Source organism: Lutjanus erythropterus, chromosome 4, assembly GCF_056507025.1.
Source record: "Lutjanus erythropterus isolate fLutEry1 chromosome 4, fLutEry1.hap2, whole genome shotgun sequence".
Classification (NCBI taxonomy): Eukaryota; Metazoa; Chordata; class Actinopteri; order Lutjaniformes; family Lutjanidae; genus Lutjanus; species Lutjanus erythropterus.
The window spans coordinates 29,154,570-29,174,789 of NC_139320.1; the positions used below are offsets into that span (position 1 = coordinate 29,154,570).

A 20,220-nucleotide genomic window follows, 5' to 3' on the forward strand; every position below is an offset into this window, starting at 1 on the left:
ATTAATTGAATGCAGAAATTGTTCTGTATTTGTCTTTTAACATTAAGTATTGATCCTAAAATTGGTGTCACTTGCTGTAAGATATACAGTATGATCTTGATCATTTGAGAAGCAACTGTCACAACAACAAACACTCATCAGTCACCCTTTTTCTCCTCTGTCAGCGCCCTCCCCACCCCCTTCTCTCTGACTCACCATACCTTTATTTAGATCTGGTACTACAAAACAAATGATTGACTGACTTTCACCATCAATATTTCTTCCAGACGACAGCAAGAGGCCTCCCAAAGGTCCGACCTTTGGCGACTTCCTGTCCCAGGGCAGGACCCAGGGACCCCGAGGAGACCGGGGCAGAGGGAGAGGCCGAGGACAGAAACCGAGCTACAGGTAAGTTTGAGCATCAGTACGTCCTCTATCAGCAACAGAGTCTTCTGTAGAACTTGAAGCATGTTGAAGGTATTTATTTTGCTTATCACAGCCAACCGTCTAGAAGAACATCCTGATGTGTTAGGATTCTGGGTATTAATAATATTGTCAATTGAAGACCTTTTTATTCCACTGATATACTAATATAATAGCATAATAAAGCAAGTACACCCTAATAACACATCCACCCAACCACAAAACGAGAACAATACATAAAATGGACTTTCAGGCTCTGTCAACGAAAAACAGTGTATAAATATGAGAGAAGTATGAAACACTTGGCACAGGGGTATGAAGAGTTGGGTTTATGGGTTTCTTGTGCTGCCACTTTTCGCTCTCACTGTCTTTAAACTGTTGACATACCATTTCGTTCACATTAATGGACTCTCCTCTCTCATTGGGCTTAAACCCAAATCCAGAGCTGTGGAGTGCAGCTTTGAAACGAGTCCATTTGAACTTATTCTCCCAAACTTTCTGGCAGGAATTATGCATTCATTGGGAAAAACACCTGTGTTAGCCTAGAGTTACACGTTATCCTCTCTTCACCTGGTTCACTGTCGCTGTGTCTGTGTACTGTCTGCCTGAGCCCCGCCCACGGTGAAATTCTGACCCAGAGCGCAGACGGCGAGAGGGCAGAAGCAATGCGACCAGAAATGACAGTACAGTGTGTCTCAGCAGAGTTTTTCCTGTTCCTTTGGCTTTTAGGCGGTATGAAAAAACACTTAGGTGCTGTGCCCAAGTCTTACAATTACACAGAAAAACTCTTCTGTTTATTCTGGCATCATGTTGGCTAAAATGTTGGTGTTTTTGGAACATGTTCTTACTTGATTTATATTTCTTAAATCTCAAAATGCATCAGTATGTGGGGAAACTACAGAATATTAAGTTTTTTTGAGTTTGAGGGTTTCTGCTCCCAATGCTGATGTGCACTGAACTCCTGACACATCTGGATGTCTTTGACAGCATGCATGACAACCGCTGGGAGGGAGAGAAAGAAGAGGAGGAAAAGGAAAAGGAGGACAAGACAAAGAGAGAGGAGATGCCCAAAAAGAAGGAGAAGGAAAAGGAGAAGGAGAAGGAGGAAGAAAAGTCCAAACCTCCGACAACACAGAAGGTAGAGGAGCTTCATCTGGATTAATAATGCAGCCTCACTAGTAATGTGCAGTAGGTGGATATCAGCTAGGGAACTTAACTGGACATGTTTATATTTAGTTTCCTTTTCTTTTTAAGAGAAATATCAGAAACTCTCAGCCAAGAATTCAGGCATCTAGAGCACTAACCCAAAGAAACAGAATCCCTTTTAGAACAGAGATCCCACAATACTGCCGTAAAGAAAACCTGTCATTACCTAAGCACTGCTATTTTACTCTGAACCAAACAATGCTGGAATAATGCTGCCCTGATGTGTGATTTTAGATAAAATACTGGTGTTCTGGAAACATATGTAGCATAACAGCATCGGCATCTAGTGTGATTTATAACATACGTGTCAGGCAGCCACATTCCTTTCTAAATAATAGTCATGGCGGGTAAACTCAGTGTCAAGGTGCTTTTCTTGCTGTGCACATTTATTAAGTTTTACGTGCATTGTATACGACGTGATGCAAACATGGTGCAAACACTGTGTTTGTGCAGTCAGTGATTTTTAAATCATTAACACGTCTCACACCTGTCCCGTCCTGCAGCCTCCCCCATTTTATACAGCTGTTGATTCAGCTCTGTCACCGCCTCCGCTGCCGGCTTCAAGGCGGAAGAGCAATGTCCCCCCGTCCCGTTTTTGTACATTGTATACTGGACAATGAGGTGAAATAATGATGCAACATTCACAACTTTAGCAGGCTTTGTTAAAGGGCCTAGAGCAATCAGCCAACAGTTCCTAAAAATCACTTCAGGATACTCACCTAACAGCTCGAATCAATGTTTTTATATTAAATATGGATCCCTAGTAGTGTGTGGAGTGAGTCGCTCATGGTGATGAATTATCACGTCTATGTTTTTCTGGATAATTTACTGTTTTGGTTTGATCTCATGACTCAGATATTGTTAAAAAAAAGTTCTAAAAACTCACTGCACTCCACCTGCCCAGCAACAAACAGGAGACAGACAAAGTTAGCTACTAGCTGGTGAACATAATGGAGTATTCAGCTTCTATAAAGTCAGTCAGAAGTTGTTAGACACCAAACTTGAAAGCTTAAAGCTGCTTAAAGCTGCTTCTTTCTAACTGGCTAATCTAACTTTTTCAGGTGAAAATGTAAAAATAGTCTCTTTCTGTCTGTGTGTTGTAAATTGTTTCATTTAGTTTCGAGGAGATCCAGCAGCAGGCATCAAGAATAACTGCACAGAAATGGTCTCACTGATGGTCTCGTTTGCTCATGTTGGTCATAAAGAGGCATCAATGTTACACTGATACTGTTTCATAACAGAAAATCCCTTGTAGTAGTTTTAACAGACAGTATGTGTTGGCTTTGCCAGGTGGCCAGAAACACAACTTTGAATGTTTCTCTGTAAATGCTGAATGTGTAAAAAGGCAGCTGTTGGCTAATAGGTTCACCTTATCAGAAGCTCGTTTCACTGCCCCCAAGTGAACAAAAAATCAGTAATTGCAGGTATTTGATTGCAAACTGTTGACTTTTCCTAGTAATCCGCTCTTCTTTTCTCAGGTGGAGGAGAAAATCGAAGACAGAGAGGAGGAGGATGACGAGGAATGGGAGGATGCCAGTGATGATGAAGATGCCGAACCAGAGGAGGAAGGGAGCGAGTCAGAACACGATGAGAAGAAAGACAAGGGGAAAGAGAAATCCACCAAGAGCAAAGACAGCTCCTCTACGTCTCCCGCGCATCGTTCTCGACCAACGTCAGCAGGAAGCCCCAAAGAGCAGCGGACCCCCCGGCCAAAGGTCCACATCCCCCCGCCGGCAGCAGTGCAGGAGTCACCGGAGGGGACCAAGCCCCTCAGCCCCTTCTCTCTGCTGGACAGCCACCAGCCCGTGTCAGACTGGGGGGAGGAGATGGAGATGCTGTCGCCCCGCAGCAGCATGGGAGGCGAGAGCCCACTGAAACCCCCCAGCTTGGACGCCAGCCCACCCCAAAAGAAGGACCAGCAGGAGGAAAAGACAGAGAGCCAAGCTGCCAGCTCTAGTGAACCAGCTGAACCACAGAAAGAGGAGGACACAGGTAGGATACGTACAGATGTGTAACTTTTTCAAACAAATTCAAAGTACTACAATAGAATGAAATACAGAATGACTGAGTTTATATGGTGTTTTTACCTAAAGTAATTTGTGGTTCAGTGTCTTGCTCGAGGATTTTATTTTAATGAAGTATTGATATAATGTTAATAATGCACATGTGACAATGTTGTGTAAGTAATTCAGGGCCTCTTAAAGGGATAGTTCACCCAGGAGTTTCACAGGAAAACAGCATTGCAGAATCTCCATATTGAATCCATACTGCTTGTCTGGTGTAATCAAAGTCTACTAAAGGGCCGACATGCCAAGTTCACACTGTCACACCACACAGACACACACCCAGTTCAGACGGTGTGCAGTGGACATGGCTCCAAGCTAAGGATCTACAGTAAAGATTCAGGCTAAGGACGTGGTTTAAATGTCTTTCAAGTGAACTTGAACTTAAATTGTTTGGGTGGAAAAAAGCTAATTGTATGCATTGCCATTTCTATACTTTTGATTAATTGTAGATTAATGCATTTGTAATTGGATGAATTCTTAATAGTGATCAATCTATGATTAACATCCTTAAAATGAAATTTAAATTTATACCAGTTAGCTAGTGCAAAAGTAAGAAAACAGGCGGTAAATGATGTCATATTGGTTTGCTGAGTGTGGCTAACATTAGCATTGCTAACACCAGCAGCCTGTGGTCACACATCGCTCCAGTTGAGTGGTTACATGGCAGCTTATTGTGACACAACCTGATTTTAATTGTTGGGATCAGAATGCAGCCAAACTGCACTGACTTACATGTCATGTTTGTCCTATTTTCACCTCACTGGTTTAAATCCAGCCTGCAGCCCTGGCTAGCGGCGTTTGACAGCATAACATCTCAGACACAACATGTAACCAGTGTTGTGCATGAATAAAACATTCATTTTTTTACTATTATTTCTAGTGTCAGCTTGCAGGTAGCAGTGTTTAAATGACTAGATAAATAATAGTGCACATCCATAATTAGAACATAAATTTTGGTCTGATTACAGTCTATCAATACTATCAATAAGTAGTGCAACAAAGTCAGAATCCAGTGATAAATATTCTGTTGTTCGTTGATATCAGTCCTCTCTATCACTCTGCTCTGTCTCTGTTTGTCCTCTGATGTGTCTCCTGGATTTGTCTCGATGTCGGGATTGAAAGTTGGTCAGAGAGGAGAAATGCTGTTTGAAATGAAGCTCTCCTCTTCTCTGTCTCTTTGATTTGGTTTCTTGTCTCGTGTTCTCTGCTCGACTTTCCTTGCGCTTTATCTTGTCTCATGTCGACTTTCTTTTTTCTTTTCCCTGCCTTGTACTCTTTCCATCCCTGCCTCTTCTCTCTCTCCTCTCTGCTTCCTTTATCCTTTCCTCCCCCAATCTTCACCTCCCCTGCCTTCCCCCCCTCTTTCCGACTTCAATATTCAGCCGTAGATGTTTCCTCTGCCTCAGAAGAGACTAAACCCCAGGAAACTGTGATTGTGTCAGAACCAGAGTCTGTTCCTGCAGACTCCCCAACTTCATCGCCATCTGACCCCACCCCCTCTGAGGTCAGTGAAGCGGCTGTGACGACGGACCAGGATACAGCTGCTGCTCCGTCACAAGGTAATCAAAACCTTAGAAATTAAACAAAACAAAAACAAGACGCTAAAGCACAGTAGTGCATTGAACTAAATGCTAAGTCAAACCGTTCTGTGCTGATTATATTTCCATTACCTCTTATAACCTCTTATTACCTTTACAACGCTGTGTCGAAGCGCAGCTGATATGGCCCGTCTCTGGAGTCAGGCCAAAACGAGCTTAGAGGCAGGTTGCAGACGTCTCGTCCTATGATGACCCTCCTTTTTCTCCCTCAAACAAGTGTGTTGTGAGACTCTTCTCCTGTCTGTGCAGGACAGCAGAAAGACAGGAGTTTTTTAAAAAGTCATTGTGTTTTCAGCTGTCAGTACTTTTGTAGCTTCTGACTGAGCCGTTTGTACTTTCAGGTACTTGCTTTATTTTACTGTTTCATGTTCGCATTCACCTGCTCAGGAGTTGTGTTAAATTAGTGCTGAGGAAAACACATTTCCTGATTTTGCTGCTTCATAATTAAAGCTTTTGAATGACAAAATAAGAGGGGACTTTTATTGTGAAGAGGTTATAGGAAATGTAACATATTTATCCACTATTTTACAACCACTTGATTCAAGACAAGAGCATATCAAGCAGGTAGCCCTGTTGTAATGGAGATGTAAATCAAACTGAGTCAAGCCAAGCCAGCGCATGTGTATGGAAAAGCTGCATAACATGCTGACAATGACAGCGCTCATATGCTAATGTTAAAGTGGCTGTATTGTTATTGTGTTGTTTACCGTTTTGGTTTATTCTCCCCGTGCTCATGGCATTGTTTTCAGAGAAAAGCGCATCAGAGAGACTCAACATTTAGCAGTCGAAGAGACAGATTAGTTCCCTCAGGAGTAGCTAAATGCTAAATTAGTAGGATAATCAGCACTAAACACGAAGTAAAACTAAGGCTGATGGAAATGTCATCTTTTTGGCAGGTTTTTTGGTCATAAACCAAAATATTGGCTGAATTAATTATTGTTAAATGTTACTACATGAAAGGTCAGGGGATCAACAAAGTTAATATAATTCATCCTGAGGGGAAAATGAAAGTGTGTTTCAAAGTTTTATATTAGTTGTCAAGATATTTCACTCTGAGCCACAAGTGCAGGCATCATGGTAGACAGAGGAAATGTCTGGGGATCACCAGAATCAGTGGGCTCACTCATCCAGGCACCATGAATGTCTGAAGAAAATTTCATGACGCTTCATCCAATGGTTGTTGAGATTTTGTAAGTTTGGACAAAAGCGTTGCAGCAACAAACCAACATTTCCATCCCCAGAGCCACACTGTTAACAGAACAACGAGTTTAGCCAAAATTCCTTTTGAGCAAAACATTCATTAGTTTTTTAAAACAGACATGTTTTTGGATGGTGAAAACTGTTGAAGAGATCAGATGAATAGATCAGACACTTTCCTTTCTCTCTCTGACAGCAGACAGACCGGACTCCCCTCCCTCTCCGGCCATCCTGGAGGCCGAACAGAGCTCCTCTGAACCAGCAGGAGGGAAAGATGACGACACGGCGCCCGCTGAGACCGGCCCTTCTCCAACAGCAGAGACGGCGGAGACCTCAGAGCAGACGTCCTCAGGTGCGGTCCATATCACTGACTTTGAGACAGTGACTTACTTTAAGAAACCCGCTGCACACGTCTAATGTCCGCTCACGCTTTGCTCTTTGTTTTTATTTTTCTGCTTTTGTACGTTTGATTTCTTCATCTCACTCAGCCTTTTGTTTTTTTGTGTTCCTTCCACATAAATAAATCATGGTGGAGCTGTTTGGTGGCATGACAAATCCAAAGATATATTTATACACTCACACAAGCACAGCATTTTGCCTGGTTTTTGGATCTGACACGAGCCTGTCACAGCATGACTGCCCCTCCAACCAATCAGGACCCCACTTCCTGTTTGAGACTCTTCCTGGCTGTCTTCCTGCTCCTTCTGTAATGGACTGAATGTACTAACTCTACCTCCTGTAATGGTCTCTTGTATTTACTCCCTGTGGTGTATACTGCCCCTATCTGTCGTCTACTCCTGTTTTCATCTGTGTCCCTTTTTGTTTTTATCTTTTTGTGGCTGTGATGAAAATGCATGCAGCACTGCAGAGCATGATGCTACCTGCATTACCAAACCTTGGTGTAACTCCTCTCATTCTCACTCCTTCAGTTTTCCTGCCATTAATGCAAGTGTGTTAATTAAATGACAAATGATAATGACAATGACAAAAAAAATGAATTTTTACTATTGAGGAAATAACTGCCCTGTGTTTTTAATCCGTTAGACCTTATTTGATGCATCATTGCACATCAGAAGTTTTACAGTGATGCCCTGGTGGCTTGAATGGTAGAGCATGCACCCCATGTACTGAGACTGAGTCCTCTGCAGTGGCCGAGGGTTTGATCCCAGCCTGCAGCCTTTTGCTGCATGTTGTCCCCTCACTCTCTCTCCTCCCTTTTTGTCATGTCTTCAGCTGTCCTACCAATAAAGCCATAAAAGCCCCAAATATACATATGTATATTTTAAGACATTTTACACAAACTGCTACTTAATATATCACTGTATCTCGGTCTTAATGAGATAAACCTTTCATGTTTAGGAATCATGTGCTTGCTGGCAAAAATTACTCTTAAATGTCCTGAACAAATCTGGGCTTGACACGGTTCACAGATTGGGAGGGTGATGCCTCGGCCAACACGGATGGCAAAATGTTTTCGAGCAGAGCCAAATGAGAGCGTTTCATAAATCAGGACCCGTATTTATCAAGTCCCTCAGAGCAGGGAATCGATCTGAAGAATGATGCATTTTTAGGACAAGGAGTGAAAGCACTTCAACATTTTTTAAAGTAAGGAAATCACCTCTATAAGTGCCTGAGCTTCCTCAAGTTTATTTAATATACCATCTGTGACTCCAACTCACTATTTGAACTGCTGTACTCATTTTTGGACACACAGTTGGTACATATTGCTCCTTTAATGAAGGACATTGCAACTTAATTCCAACAATAAAAATCTCATATATGGTCTTATATCTTTTATATTGTTATTTTTTAATTCACTTTGAGTGTCTGTAGTGTGGAGACGGCTCTGTAATGGGTAAATAAAATTTACAGAAAATAGTTTTTAGCCGTTCAATGAATATATATGGCGAGAAAAACAGAAATAGTTGCAATAAGAAGACTTTAGTGATGATGTCTAGGGGGAAGTATTTCTAAAATCCTGGCTACAGTCCCGTTTGAACATGACTGTGTTTTATCTCCCCTGATGAAATGCTTAATGGATGTGAAGCTGTTTTTTATTCATGCCAACCCATAAAAAGCCTTTATTGTTATTGAGGTTGACGCAGTAGATTCAGCCAACAAACACTTCCTGAAAATAATGCCACATGACGTTTCTACTCAGTGAACACTTGGATCCAAAGCACCTCTTCTTGGTACCAGGATTCATTAGTGTGTAGCTACAGTTTCAGTACGGGAGCCACCAGTGGGAATAAGAGCCACTCAATCTGCTTAGAAACAGTGTTTTTCTGCCTCATTGAGTTACATCTGCACTTGATCTGTCTGTCCATTGGTTGTTTCTGCACACAGTGGTTTAAAAGTGAGAATGAACCACAGACTGGAGGAAGCCCGGTCATTAGATGCTCTCTTTACAGCCACTCAGCCTGTGGCTGTGGTGTTATCACTCTGGCAAATGGCAAAGTTTTGGAAACCACATCATTTTAGATCAACTTGTTGCCAGCTGTGGTTGATATGGCAATAAATCCTTGGATCTTGAATCTTGGCTTGTTGTCGTATGAAAATCCATTTAGAAGTAAATCTGACGTGCTGCTTAGATCCACGTTGTACAAACATCAGATGGAAAGGTGATCTGTGGTTGTGAGGATTTATCCCAGAATCCAAAAACAACTAAAAGACAAGAATCAAGAATTTGTCTTTCCTGACTCTTTAAGGCTGGACCAGCTGCATCATGAACAGATTTGTTCACATACTGGTGTATGTACTTACTGGTGGATTCCACTAGATAACTCAGACGATATATAACTTATGAATTTGCATGATGTAAGGATGTTAATGATTAATCACTGATTGATTAATCGCTGTTAAGAACTTGGCCAATTAAAAATGTACTAATCAATAAATCAATAGTCTAGAAATAACAGTAATTGCACCTCATTTGATATTTGAAATGTGCAAATGAGGAAACAATTCAATTGAGGAGATTTTTTTTAGGTGCATTTTGTATTGTAATTATTAATGATTAACCAATTAATTGATTTTAAGCATTTTCAATTATTGGGAAATAAGCAGGAAAATGCATAGACTTTGCAACCCCAGCCCGATGTAAACAATTTAACCTGGCAATACTCAAGGAGTTTTCTATTTAGTTCATTTTCATATCACGCTGTTACCTTGCCAGGCAGCTGGATTTGCAAGATCACAAGATCACACGTGAATCCATCTTACCAGGTTACAAATTTTCCATTTGTGTCTGCGCTAAAAGTGGTGCAGCCAATCAGAATCCTAGAAGGGACTGTTGGCAGCTATGTGGGGCAGCACGATTAATCGAAGTTTTATCAAAATCGCAATATGGAGGAGGTGCAGTATTCATTGAAGGCAAAATGTGTGTCAGAAACTTTTAAATGAATGAATGACATGAGGCAGAGGTGTCCTGTCCTACAAATCAGATTCTGCAGACTTAAAAAAAATCTTCATTTGCTACAGAGAACTGGAGAGTATTTTTTCATTAAGTGAAGAGCAAAGAAAAGATGTTTTCGATCTTCTCCCAACAGACTTTGGCAAGAGTTTGATTTGATTGGTTGACGTTAGCCCGTGTTAGACATGATAAATGGCTCAACCAATCACGTGCCAAGTGTTTTTTTGAAAGTCCCTGCCCTTGTTAATCACGTTAGAAAAGGTTTTCTAAAACGGTACTGCGACATGCCCTCTGACCCCTGTTACATTCCCATACTGCCCCTACACACACCCTACCATTCGTGTGCGCGTTGCCTCTTGGAAAGGTGTAGCTTTAATCTCTAAGGACGTGCACAGCCAGCGGTCCACTCGACAGAATACACGAGGCAGCCGACATGTGAACGCACAGTTAAAAGCAACCATATATCTGGCTTAAAAATACCCCCAGTGCTGTTCCATGCTTGTCCTGAACGCTGAAGTAGAGAATTAAAATGAAGCTGACACATTTCAGCCTTATGTCTTCATTAAAGTTTAAAAACAAATGAGATGTGATCATTCGGGATGTTGAAGATGCAGTAGACTAATTTGTGAGGGAGTGACCACTCCGGTCTAATTTAGGTTGCTGTTAAAAGGTCAAAAGGATGCTGGAAGGGTTTAAACGTCTCTTTAATCGTTTCATCTTGCAGCAGAAAGGCCAAAACACTCTGTGGTTCAGCTTCTGTTATGAGGATCTGATGTTTTTCCTTGTAACATATAACAGTAAACTGAATATATTTGGGTTTTGGACTGTTGGTTACATAACATAAGGGGGTTTGGGAGATTGTTTTGATTGATAATTGATAATGAAAGTATTGTTAGGTGCAGGACTATAAACTGAGTCCATTTGAGTCTGAGGTTGCAGCTGTATACCAGAATGAAAATAGATGGTTATCACACCATGTACTGATCTACTGTGGATTCTACCATATTAGTGTTATAAAAAAAATATGGCTGAAACATGTTGAAATTATTTTTAATTAATTTCTGATGTTCAGTAGATCATGGAAATGGCAGCTTGTCATTGTACGGACAGATTGCTGTTGTCTTCTTTTATTCTGTGGTGTAAAAGCCACTGATTGCATTTACACTTCTCCTCCTGGTGACTCATTTGTGATAAACAGCAGAAGTCAGATGAGCTCATGTGGGCATTGTGTGTGTTTGCACAGACACAGCTGCTGGTGTGATTGTGTGTCAGTGTTATTGTGTGTGTTGGTGTCAGGGTGTAGATCAGGAAACCAGGGAAATTAGAGGCACAATTAAGTTTTTAAAAGGCTTTTGAGAGGAAATGAGCCGCAGCCTGCTGGACAGATGATAGGGCAGACAGAACGGAGACCGTTTGAAGTCTGATTGAATTAAATCTTGTGATGTTTGTGAGACTCCACAGTGGAGGATCTGACTGTGGATGGAGATCAGTGACGTGAAACACTCAAGTACCAGCAAACGCCCCGATTAAAAAAACAAAAAAACAAAAAAAACACTAAATCTGTTCCTGTGATCTTACAGTCTTAAAGACAAATTCAGAAAATGAAAGCATTGTGAACGATGAGTTGGAAATTTGTTATTGAGAATATCTACTTTAGGTGACCATCTCATTTTCAGGAAGGTCCTCAATGACAATAATACAGTATGAGCATAATTAGAGAAAACATTTAACAGAATAAAACAAAAAAAAAACAAGATCATTATATGTTCTAATGATACTAAATGTGACAAAAAACAAATATCAAACAATAATAATCAAGAGTTGATACTTCAAATAGAGCATGAAAATGGATTGTTCATTCATATGACAGAAAAATATAAAGTGCCCTAACCCTAAAACCCTAAAATCCTAACCCTAACCCTAAAGTAATTCAGTTATAAAACACAATTATAGAGGTGTTTATATGGACATGTTCAACTGATGCCATAATAAGAAGACAGGAGCAATTTTCAACAAGTGGAAAGATGATATGAATCAGATATTTTCGTGTAGATTATTCCATTATATTAGACGTGATATTTTAACATTTTCCAAACAACCATCGTCAGCCCATTAATCTGCGATTGGCGATATCTTTGTCTCTCACACTCATTTTCCCTTTTAAACGGGGACATCCACCTGTACACCTTCTGAATTCGGATTCCTTAACCAAACTATTCTTTAACCAAACTAAGATAAGCTTAACTGTCTCGTTAACTCCTCGGAAAAGTCATTTTATTGTTATTATTATGACAGAAAAACATGTAAAACTCACCAAAACCGTCTTTGTTGATCTGTCCACTCTTCCAGTAATCATCAACTCTGGTGTGGTTGAATTGAATCCTTAATTCACCGTATGAAAAGAGTATAAAGAGTCTGACTCTGCAGGCTGTTTTCCTCTCACTCCTCACCCACCTCAGTGTGCTCATGGCCGGTTGAGTGGGTGTGAACTGCACCGCTGGATGAGAGTGCGGTGCAGAGCAGAGGCTGTCACTCTGCAGATCATTACATTAGCAAAATAAAATGACAAATATCACCCCAAAAATTGGCCAAAAAAAAACTAACGGCCAATGGATTCAGCCCATCGTTGATAGACAATATATTCAATCACCCAACCCTACTTTACACATAAAGGCTTTCTTAGCTATTAACTTAGAGAGACTGTAGGAACAGAAAAAAGAGCTGTGTAGTGTCTCAACTGGATATTAAAAGGAGAAAGGTACCATAAAGTGTTTTAAATAATGAGGGTAATTGAAATGTACACATTTAAAAATAAACTGCAGTCAGTGTCGCAGTCTTCCTATGATGGGAGGGGGCTGATGCAGCAGAGACCTCACAGGAAGCTTCCTGATCCCAACCAAGAAACAGTCTGGCACATTTACTGCCTTCAAGTGGAGCTCATGAGCTTGTGGTTATAACATGTACACGACATACTTGGTCTACTGGTTAAAAGAAAGTTGTTGATATGTAACGCCAACATGGACGCCAAAACAACCGGCGTCTAGAAGCCACTGAAGCTAACAATTTAGCAAGCGAGCAAATGTGTGATGATGCAGGGATTGCAAAAGCTTAATGAAAAGATGGGGTTGTATGAGAATATCAACATTTGCTTTGAACATAACATGAAAAAGACAAACTCTATACAACTAAAATGACAATATATTAACTTCATCCAGGGAAACATGAACGTCCACAGCCTTCGCCATGTCTAAAAACATCAGTAAAGATGCCACAACTCGTGAACTCTGAGCTTTGAGAAAATGTCCATTTTAAAATGGACTTTCCTTGTAAACATGGTAAATATCCAGTCCATTTGAAGGAGGCAGGAACCCCAGATTATTTTGTTTGGTTTGTTTTTTTACACCTCAGAGAAAACAAACAGGAGAACATGTTTTTAGGTACAAGGTACTTTTAGGTACTTTATAGGAGCTGGTAGATGGATTTTATTAAGTTCAGACTGTTCCAGCTTTTGCTAAACTAAGCTAAGAGGCTGCTGGCTGTAGCTTCATATTCAGCAGACAGACTATTCAATTAATTACCAACTATGTTGATAACTGATCTTGAGTCATTTTATAAGAAAAAATGTTAAAATTATTTGATCTAAGCATCTCAAATGTGAATATTTCCTGGTTTCTTAAGTTCTCCATGACAGTGAGCTGAGGATCTTTGGGTCAGTCTGATCATTTTCTAGACCAACCAACTAATCGATTAGTTGAGAAAACAATCAACAGATTAATTGATATTGAAAACAGTCTTTAGTTGCAGCCGTAATCAGACAGACAGGAGTGGTATCCGTCTTCTGGTCAGCAGTTTTTCAAAAATGTAAAACTTTTCCTTCGTGTAAAGAAATGCCAAAGAGTGTCCATCACAACTTCCTAAATCCTGATGGCTCATTTTGTCCAACCAAGAGTCCAAATCCTGAAGACTTGCAGTGACATAACACTGGTAAAAGGAGAAAAACACCACATTTGAGAAACTGGAAGCAACAAATATTTAAGTTTAGCTCGATGAATGACTCAGTTCATCTGTTAAAATTACAGTTAAAATTAAATAGTAATATATAACTGTTGTTAGTTACTGTTATGTTGATGAATTATTTATTTGGCGGGGCATTTTATGACTTCAATGGACAGTGAGATTACAGAGAAGACAGGAAATGACTGTAGAAGGAGAGAGATGAGTGGCAACATGCAACAGATATCCCTGTCAGACACAAAGTGGGGATGTTGTGGTTCATGTTCGGCGCTTTAAAGGTGCAGTAAGCGATTCTGGGGACAGTTTGGGTTGGTCTGCTGAACGATGTTGAGTCTCAGCATCATGTTGTCATTACTGAGAATTAGACTCAACAATCAACTGTCTTTCTTCAGACTCACTTCCTGCATGTTTAAGATGTATTCCCACCAGGGTGATTATTGATTCATTGACTAATGTTTTCAACGTAAGTCACATTCTTTTAATGTCACGTCATAACTTCCTCTATATTCATCTTTTCAGGAAGCTACGTGTTCTTGAACCAGCAGGGGAAATTAAATCTTCTTTCTGTTTTGTATGTTTGACTGGAACATGTTGTATTATAAGGATGTGAGATTGTTGGCTGTGACTTAAAGATCAGGAAAGTGTTAGTTCACATCCGTTAAAGCTGCATGATCCAGTATTGATTATCAGGCACTCTGCATGTCACCATTTCTCCTGCTCAGCAGCAGAGGAGCTGAACAGGCAGAGTTACGGCAATTATGCCGGATTCCCTCTGGGCTACTCGCTCCATTAATGTGCACATTTATGATAACATAATGACACACACACGCACACACACAGATACGTCCTTGGCCAGTGTGTATGACCCCTGCACCACCACTTCCTCCCCTGTGTTTGTATCTACAGGCTGAAGCTGCCGGGTACAGACTCACTTCTGAGGATGACGGAGAGGATGAGATGGACGAAGAGCATCACACTACTCATCACTGCAGCGACCATCACACATCGAAATAAAAAAAAAAAATATATATATATATATATATATATATCACAAAGAGGAGATGGAGGACTGTTCATCCCCGCCATGGACCGGCCTCTCTTCAGCTCTCTCTCTCTGAGCTGTTTTTAAGACTTTCGGATGCCATGTTTTTTCTCACTCTGTAAAGAAAAAAAAGTCAGTCACTGTTTTAAAAATTGAAAAAGCTTCAAAATGTTGTTTTCACAGTGGAGTCTCGAGGTTTTCTGCTTTAGTGAAATTAACTAGGCCAGTGATTACAGCTCAGTGAGCCATACGAGGTGTTTTAGGTGATAATAACAATAACATGATTTGCAGCGCTGACTGCTTACAGGCAGATCTCTGCTCAGTCCCTCCCGGTTAAAGAGGCAGGGTGTCTGTTGCCTGGATTTGCAAGGCCAAGAACTTGTATGTAGGAAAAAAAAATGACAACACCAAGCCGTAACAGCCCGGATATCCGTTTTTTTAGAAGGCTTTCAGCTACGCAGTTTGGAGGTCCACATCTTTTTGGTGTCAGTGTCCACTCTGCTGTCTTCAGAACAGGACAGACGTGGCTGATTTCTGTGATTTTATCCGGTGGAATCACTTGGGGACATTTTTCCGACCTCGTACAGCTCCCTCTGGAGACCGTAGACTGTATAATAAATAGTGGACGGAGCCACAGTGGCATCATGATCATTTTAGAGCGTGGCCGTTGCCATATTGTTTTAGTTTTTTGGTTTTTTTTCTTTTAGCCAAAAGTAGACAAGAGGGTGGAGCTGGAGAGGATGTGCATTGCTACGCCTCCACCCTGATTGGATCTGAACAAGAGCCTGAGGACACGCCAAGGAAGCGACTTGTCAGTACTGAACAAGCAAGTGGGTGTTTCTGGCTCTAATTCACCTTCTTACACGATGCACAGAGAACAGGAAAAGGGCTCAACAAAAGGAAAACTGGCAACACTTTTAGTTCGTTGAAGAAGTATTTGTAGACCAATGCGTTTCGACTCTGGCCATCTTCAGGACACTGAGCCTAAATGCTACAGATAAAGTTTTTCAGCAAACTATAAGCGTTGCCGGAGTTGAGCGACTTGTCGGCCACAAGGTAGCCCCGCCCTAAAGCATGTCCTGCTCTGCCCTCTAAATGGGACCATAAATTTAAAAAAAACATCACGCTGTGTTGAAGAAGACTTGAAACAAAGAACTGAGACCATAAACTCACGAGGAAACTGTTTACCGAGGTCATAAAACAGCTGTGAAGTCGGCTCGTTTTCTCATAAGCTTACGTAAAACCAGACTCATTTTTGCAATCAGTGGAGTCGCCCCCTGCTGGCCGTTAGAAAGAATCTGCTTTGTTTTTCAGACCCAGACGCTCCGTCCACTTATTATACAGTCTATGCAGTAGACACAGAAGTCTTTTATACAACTTTTTTTCACATGAAGTAGTACTCACCAACACCAGGAAACAGAATTCGATGTGTATAATCCCCTTTAGTTCCCCTTTAACATCAATTGTTTTCCCTTTTGTCTAATTAGCTCCAGTGTTGAAGACAAGACTGTTAGTGTGAGCCACACGTCTACATCCTCAGACTTCATTTTCCTACAGAACAACACTGGATTAAACAAACTCACTCTGGACTCTGGCGGCCATCTTTGTGACTTTACCATCACAGTGATCTCAGCTCCATTAGTCTCCATAATGTAGAGATGGGACTCCACCCTCCAGCCTGTCCTGCTGTTTGGTTTTATTTTGTGGCTTTTAATTACTTGGTTTGTTTCATATCAGACCCTACTGAGGCTGTTTTTTTTTGTTGTTTTTATATCATCCTTTTAAAGACGTGGAAACTCTAAAGATCGTTCAGAAATAAGAATCCTTTAGCTCGACTGTTTACATGAGCTGCACTGCAGGTGATCATGATGGGTTTTTTTTTAAAGTGTAATTTATTTTATGTTTTGCGTCAGAGCCAGCTGTGCAGGCCTGCTGTGTGTCTGTGTGTGTGTGTGTGTGTATTTAGAATAACTTGACTTCAGTGATCATGTGGGTCCGATGGCTGCCGCACGACTTTGTCAACACACATGCAGCCGTTTGTCTGACGCTCTCACCCCGATTAACTTCTAGGATCAGGTGTCCTGCTCCAGGGGGCACTTTGACAGAACGCCATGTGACGTTCTTCACATCTCCTCCTCATCTCAAAATATCTGTCAAAAAAAAAAAAAAAAAACACCAATTATGTACTTCAGATCAGTCGGCCTGTTTGCCGTTTTATGTAATTCTGCTTCATAATCAGACAAGGTTTGATATTTTCAGAGCTGCAGACTGTGCTGTCATTTTGTGATCCTGATGGCTTGTGAATCATCAGTTCTACAGAGAAACCTGTCATATCCGTCTGATTCGAGCTCCCCTCTCCTCTTAAGATGACACGCTGCCTCTTAAATGGAGTGTTTGTTTTTTAAAATCAAAGGGTCTCATTTCAAAATGACTTAAAGGAACAAAAAAAACGGCCTACTCAAGAAGATGTTAGTGGTTTTATCTTAAATATGTGCATTTCTGTTAAACGGTGACTTGGGTATTTTTCAACCTGAATCCTGTTTTCCCATGTTTTTTTTTTTTTTCTTCATGCCGAACTCAGATTGTTATTTTAGAAGTTTTATTGAAATTGCAATATGGCTTTCTGCAGTTTTTACGCAGGAGGTGCAGTGTTTGTTAAAGGCTAAATTAATTAATAAATGTCACAAGGCAGAGATGTCCTGTCCAACAAATTAGATTCTGCAGACTTTAAAAAAATTATTTGGTACAGATTACTGCAAGAAAAACCACAGTGATTTTTAACATATTTTTCAACCAAAATAAGACTAATGATGTAAAAATTATCTTTACCTCTAAAATAAATAATCACAATTAGATATTTTCTCAAAATCATTCAGCCCTAGACAACATTATGCAAAGGATCTCAGCAGAGCTAGACTTTTTTGTTAAAGAGTAAAGTCCTTTTTGTTTAACCAGAAACAGCTGTTTTATCGCCGTCACTAAAACCATCAGACTTACAGATACAGATTTACAGAAAGTTATTTTATCATCATAAAATACACTTAATTTTTACATCTAAAATTGTGAATTAAGGGATTATTTTCATTTAATCAGAGCTGTTAATTATTGGAACAGTGCAAAGACGAACCAAGATGGTTTTGGTGACTTTTATTTTGTTTCTGTCGAGCCCGAACAAAGTGTGTTTTGCAATGTTAAAATTAGCGTTTCTTTAAATGGAGTCTGGTGGCTTTGGCAAGAGCGATAAAACAGCTGTTTCAGGTTAAACAAAAAGGATCCGACTGTAACGATAAGCTCTCTCTCTGTGGGGATCTTTTCCATACTGCTATTAGACGCTTAGAATAACAATCTGAACCTGTCGGTGGCAGAAACAAGCACTTTTAGTGAACAAGCTTTGACGATTCACATTTGCTTGAAAGGATTACTTTGCAGCCCATTTTCACTTCTGCAGCCTGCAGCTGTCTCACTCAATACTGGACCTGTTGTTGTCACCATCAGTCAATTAGACATGAAAACAGGGTTGAAAAACACCAAAGTTACCTTCCAGCAGACGTGTCTGGAGGATATAATTGTCCCATATTTAAAATACAGACGTGCATTAATGTGTTTAAAGTGTAGAAACATGAATTATTATGTCAGTGACTTTGGGATGTTTTTTTTTTTTTAATGGACAGTTTCCTTTGGATTGAAACCCTTCACTCATACCTCAGCAGACCAAGGGCTTTAGTTTGGTTTGTTTTTGAGTTTTAGTGCTTTGTTTTTCTGCAGAATCATGTCGGCTGTAGCGACTCGCCTGCAGCGTCTGAAAACACGCAGATAACTGGGATGCTTTAATGTTTTTGTGTTCTCTATCGGAGGAGTAAAAATGATGCATTTGGGCTGAATGGAACTGCAATATGTACAGTTTTTAAATGGGGAAAAATGAACATTCCACAGTCGGGTGTTTGTGCAGAATGTAGCCTCTGAGCTATGAGAAAAAATCTTTTGTTTTTATGTTTTCTTTTTATTGCATATGGATGTTTTGTTTTCCTGAGCTTCGATGACTGATTGTATTTAAAGGCGGTAGATATTTCGATGTACATCTGTTTCTACGACGTCTTCCTGTTTGATACATGAGAACTAACAAGGTTTGCCTTTTTTTGGAGTGCTGTGCAGCTGTTTTCATAAATTATCAGGACTAGCATGAATCAGAAATTGTAGCTTTTTAATGTCGTCGAAGCCATTGATGAGATAAATGTCCCGTCAGAGAGAAGAGCCCTGATGTTTGTACCCACATGAAATGTAAAGAACACATCAGTTTTTGTTGTTTTTTTTTTCTCTCATTTAGCCAATAAATGTTTTCCTCTAATGAAGACCTGCAGACCTGTTTTTTTCTCTCTCTTCTGTAGGTGTGAAACAGATAAAAATAATCTTCTGTCAGGTTGAAGCTCTTCTGCATCCATGTTGGATTAAAAACTGCCTGCTGCTGAGGTGCAGATTACATCCTGTGAAATATGTGTGCTGATAACGCTGCTGCTGCTGCTGCTCTGTTCAGACACATGAATTTATGTCCTGCTCACCAGGCAGTATGAAACCATTCTGCCCCGTGCACATACTGAATACCCAGAGTGCCTTGTTGTTGTGTCTGAATCTTTTGACCTTGGCTGCTGCAGGACAGGAGGAAGAAGAATGGACCCCAGCTCCTCTTTTCATCCCCCGTTAACAGCACATAATGAAGGTTAGAAATCCCCTCTCAATGCACAGCCTGCAGTTCATGGCTGCAGCCTGTGACTCATCTGTGTAGGAAATCTTTTTTTTTTTTTTTTTTCTTTTGGTGTTGATGTCTGTTTTATGGCCTCAGCGAGCAGCTGCTGAGCAGATTTTCATGCTGGAGGAGAGAATCCGAGGAAGATGAAGACCGCATCTCTCCCATCTTCTGCTGCGGGACGTTTCTCTCAAACTATGACCCAATCGTCGGGTGTTGCGTACTTTCAGCCCCTCCTCGTCCGAAGCCGCGTCAAGTCGCACAGAGGCGCGAGGAGCGGCGCCGGAAACTTCTCCTTCAGAATAAGAGCAGAGGGTAACGTGCTCTTATTCTCTTATTCATGTAAAAATGATTCTCCAGTCAGGCAAAACCAGCAGGTCTTTTCCACTGTGGTTTCATCTCACTGATAGATGCAATAATCTAAAGCCAGTTTAAATGCTATTTAATTTCTTTTTCTCAGTCTAGGACCCATAAAAGATAGAAAATACACCAGAATAGCCTCTTTTTTGACCTCCTGTCCATTTCAGTGAAGCCATGTTGGA

General features: G+C 40.6%; 1 protein-coding gene across 1 annotated transcript in view; it reads left to right on the forward strand.

The window, feature by feature from the left end:
* Positions 1–19,981, forward strand: part of ccdc9 (coiled-coil domain containing 9) — a 42,136-nt gene extending 22,155 nt beyond the window's left edge. Inside the window, exons 11-16 of the mRNA XM_084716298.1 lie at positions 267–387; positions 1,390–1,540; positions 3,087–3,600; positions 5,057–5,233; positions 6,666–6,821; positions 19,323–19,981. Coding sequence (XP_084572424.1) covers positions 267–387; positions 1,390–1,540; positions 3,087–3,600; positions 5,057–5,233; positions 6,666–6,821; positions 19,323–19,438 — 1,235 coding nt within the window. The 3' untranslated portion in view covers positions 19,439–19,981. The remainder of the gene's footprint in view (positions 1–266; positions 388–1,389; positions 1,541–3,086; positions 3,601–5,056; positions 5,234–6,665; positions 6,822–19,322) is intronic.
* The last annotated feature ends 239 nt before the right edge of the window (positions 19,982–20,220 follow it).